A 2,757-nucleotide genomic window follows, 5' to 3' on the forward strand; every position below is an offset into this window, starting at 1 on the left:
TTCGTACAAATTGCGGGGCTTATCGTACAAATTCATACAAATCCGTACTAAATAATGGCCAAAAAAAAATTGCAAAAATACAATGTGGGTGGGCTGGGGAAACGTACGTGCGGCTGTCGCTATTCATCATTAAATCAATCAACAACTTCAGTAACGATCCATATATTATAATGTCACTTTTGCGTTATATTAGTTATTACTCATTACCGTAATCTACAGGTGCAGTCGTGCAGACAGGTATGACCTGATCCCCGCCAACAACTTAGGTTGTTTACATGGTTGTGTAGCGAGCTGTGACTATGTTTAAATATTATTAGTAAATCACTAAAGTAGTTATAAATATACAGGGGAAACACAATATGTTGAAGGAGGCCAACGAAGCGCCTATTGCGCGTGACCTCGAAACGTCAATATTCATAAATATATCACTACTCATGTGAATATTATTAAACTAGGTCACATCAACGGCTGTGTTGAAAACACCTGTTATCTGAATGCCACAAAACAATCTTTGTGAAATACTAGCACCAAACACAGAGGGAACATCGTCAATTCTAGAATTTCTCAAAAATATAACATGAATACTTAATTTATCACATTTGACTACATTATCTTAAAACTTTTTTTACCTCATGTATTATCTTATTATAGGCCCTTTTGTTTTGTAAAAAAATAATAATAACTTCAAACAAATTAAAGTATATGTTTCAGAAACGCCAATAATCTTGGTAGTTGAAACGTATTTTTAAATAAAAAGAAAAAAATTTAAGTAATAGAGCTAATGATAACGATTGGAACAATATTGTTTTTCGTGTTATTTTAATGGCAATGTTTACTATAATTGTGTTATAATTATTTTTTTCCTCGATCATTTTTTTATTTTATTTATTAAAATAAATATATTTATTACAGTTTGATTAATTTAACCCAATAAGCAAAGATTGTGGCGGGTTGACATATGTAACTAAAAATAAGTTTTACAGATATTATATTAAAATAAAGTTTTCATTTACACGAATTCACTTAATAACCAATTTTTAACAATTATTTTAATGAACTTAATATTATTAGATTTTGAAGTATAATGATCAAAAATATTTTTTCAAATATTTAAAGGCACAGAGTTATACATAGTTTTATAATTAAGTGAAGATGAGCCTTGTCTCTCTTTTTTGTCTAAACATATTCTTACCACTGTGTTCTGTTGTACTATTAGAGGTCTAATTGCATTTTCCGCACATCCTCCCCAGATTATCAAACCATATTGTATAATAGACTTATAATACAGAGCTTCATATACAGTACGCATGACCACGATTTAGTTTTATCTTTTTCAATGTATATGTTACGGTGAAAGATGTAAACGTGGTAAAAGACGTCATTCCCCGGTAAATTACATCATTTACCTAAAAATTGGTAAATGTTGTAAATGCAGACATTCCCCTTGTTATTGTCGTCAATCACCAGTTTAGTTGGAGAATGATGTTCAATACTTTTATGTCGGTGTGAACGAACAGCGATAAGCGTGTAGGTGCCAAATAAGCTTCGTTAGTTAAAAATATCATGACGGAAGTAGATAAATAAACGAAAATCCCAACAAGCAATAACGTCGATAACCCGAGTAATAATATGAGATAATCTATTAGTTTATTAGTTAGTATCTACGGGAATATTATAGCGAGTTGTATATGCGACGAGTGTGTGTTTTATAATATTATTTGTAAAAATTTGTGTCACCAGTGAACAAAGTGTAATAAGAGTTAGATTCAATTATAGTGTTAGTTTTATTTAATAATTATGGAGAACAAATTTAGAGCAGAAATCGACAAAATTATTAGCAGTAAAAAGAGAGACGACAACATATTTTATTTTAGTTCTGAAGAGTACAACAACAAAATCCAAAAAATAAAAGAATTAAAAATTGGAACACTTAAAAAAACGGTAACGAATAATAGACTTATACGTAAATATGATGTTGTGTCAATTGGGGGAAAAGAAAAATTGATTAAGCCTATAGTTGATAATGAATCTGACGTTTTATATTACGTCACAGTAGACGAGTTGTTTGAAGTCATCCATACAGCACATTTAGCAGTAGGTCATGGTGGTAGAAATAGGATGATGGCTGTGTTAAAAACAAAATATTGTAATGTGACAACGGAGGCAGTTATGGCATATTTAGGTTTATGCAGTAATTGTCAAGTAAAACAATCAAATCCGAAAAGAGGGCTTGTGACAAAACCAATTTTACATTCCGCATTTAATTCAAGGGCGCAAATTGATTTGATTGACATGCAATCTCAAAATTATAATAATTATCGCTATATAATGAATTATCAAGATCATTTAACAAAATTTGTTATTTTAAAACCTTTGAAGACAAAAAGGGCCGAAGAAATCGCTTTAAATCTAATAGATATTTATACAATATTTGGTGCACCCGCTATACTCCACTCGGATAATGGTCGTGAGTTTGTAAATTCTATTATAACAAATTTAAATGAAATGTGGGGAGACGTCAAAATTGTGCATGGCAAGCCTCGTCATAGCCAGACCCAAGGATCAATTGAACGCGCGAATAGGGACGTTGAAGAAATTTTGGCTTCTTGGATGGCTGATAATAAATCAAAAGACTGGCCAATGGCATTAAAATTTGTGCAATTTCAAAAAAATCGGGCTTTGAACTCAGGTAAGCTATTCTAAAAACAATTTTTTTTTAATAATTTTAATTTTAATTAATTAATAATTTTTTTTTTT

General features: G+C 30.5%; 1 protein-coding gene across 1 annotated transcript; it reads left to right on the top strand.

Moving 5' to 3' along the window:
- The first annotated feature begins 1,364 nt into the window (after positions 1 to 1,364).
- Positions 1,365 to 2,703, top strand: LOC111040861 (KRAB-A domain-containing protein 2-like). The gene has a single exon (XM_022324925.1). It carries the CDS (start codon positions 1,798 to 1,800, stop codon positions 2,701 to 2,703), a length of 906 nt encoding a protein of 301 aa, XP_022180617.1. The 5' UTR covers positions 1,365 to 1,797.
- The last annotated feature ends 54 nt before the right edge of the window (positions 2,704 to 2,757 follow it).

The sequence above is a fragment of the Myzus persicae genome, unplaced genomic scaffold (assembly GCF_001856785.1).
Source record: "Myzus persicae strain clone G006 unplaced genomic scaffold, MPER_G0061.0, whole genome shotgun sequence".
Classification (NCBI taxonomy): Eukaryota; Metazoa; Arthropoda; class Insecta; order Hemiptera; family Aphididae; genus Myzus; species Myzus persicae.

Excerpts from the sequence above, each read along its gene's own strand:
- LOC111040861 (XM_022324925.1), top strand. The coding sequence starts at position 1,798 with ATGGAGAACAAATTTAGAGCAGAAATCGACAAAATTATTAGCAGTAAA.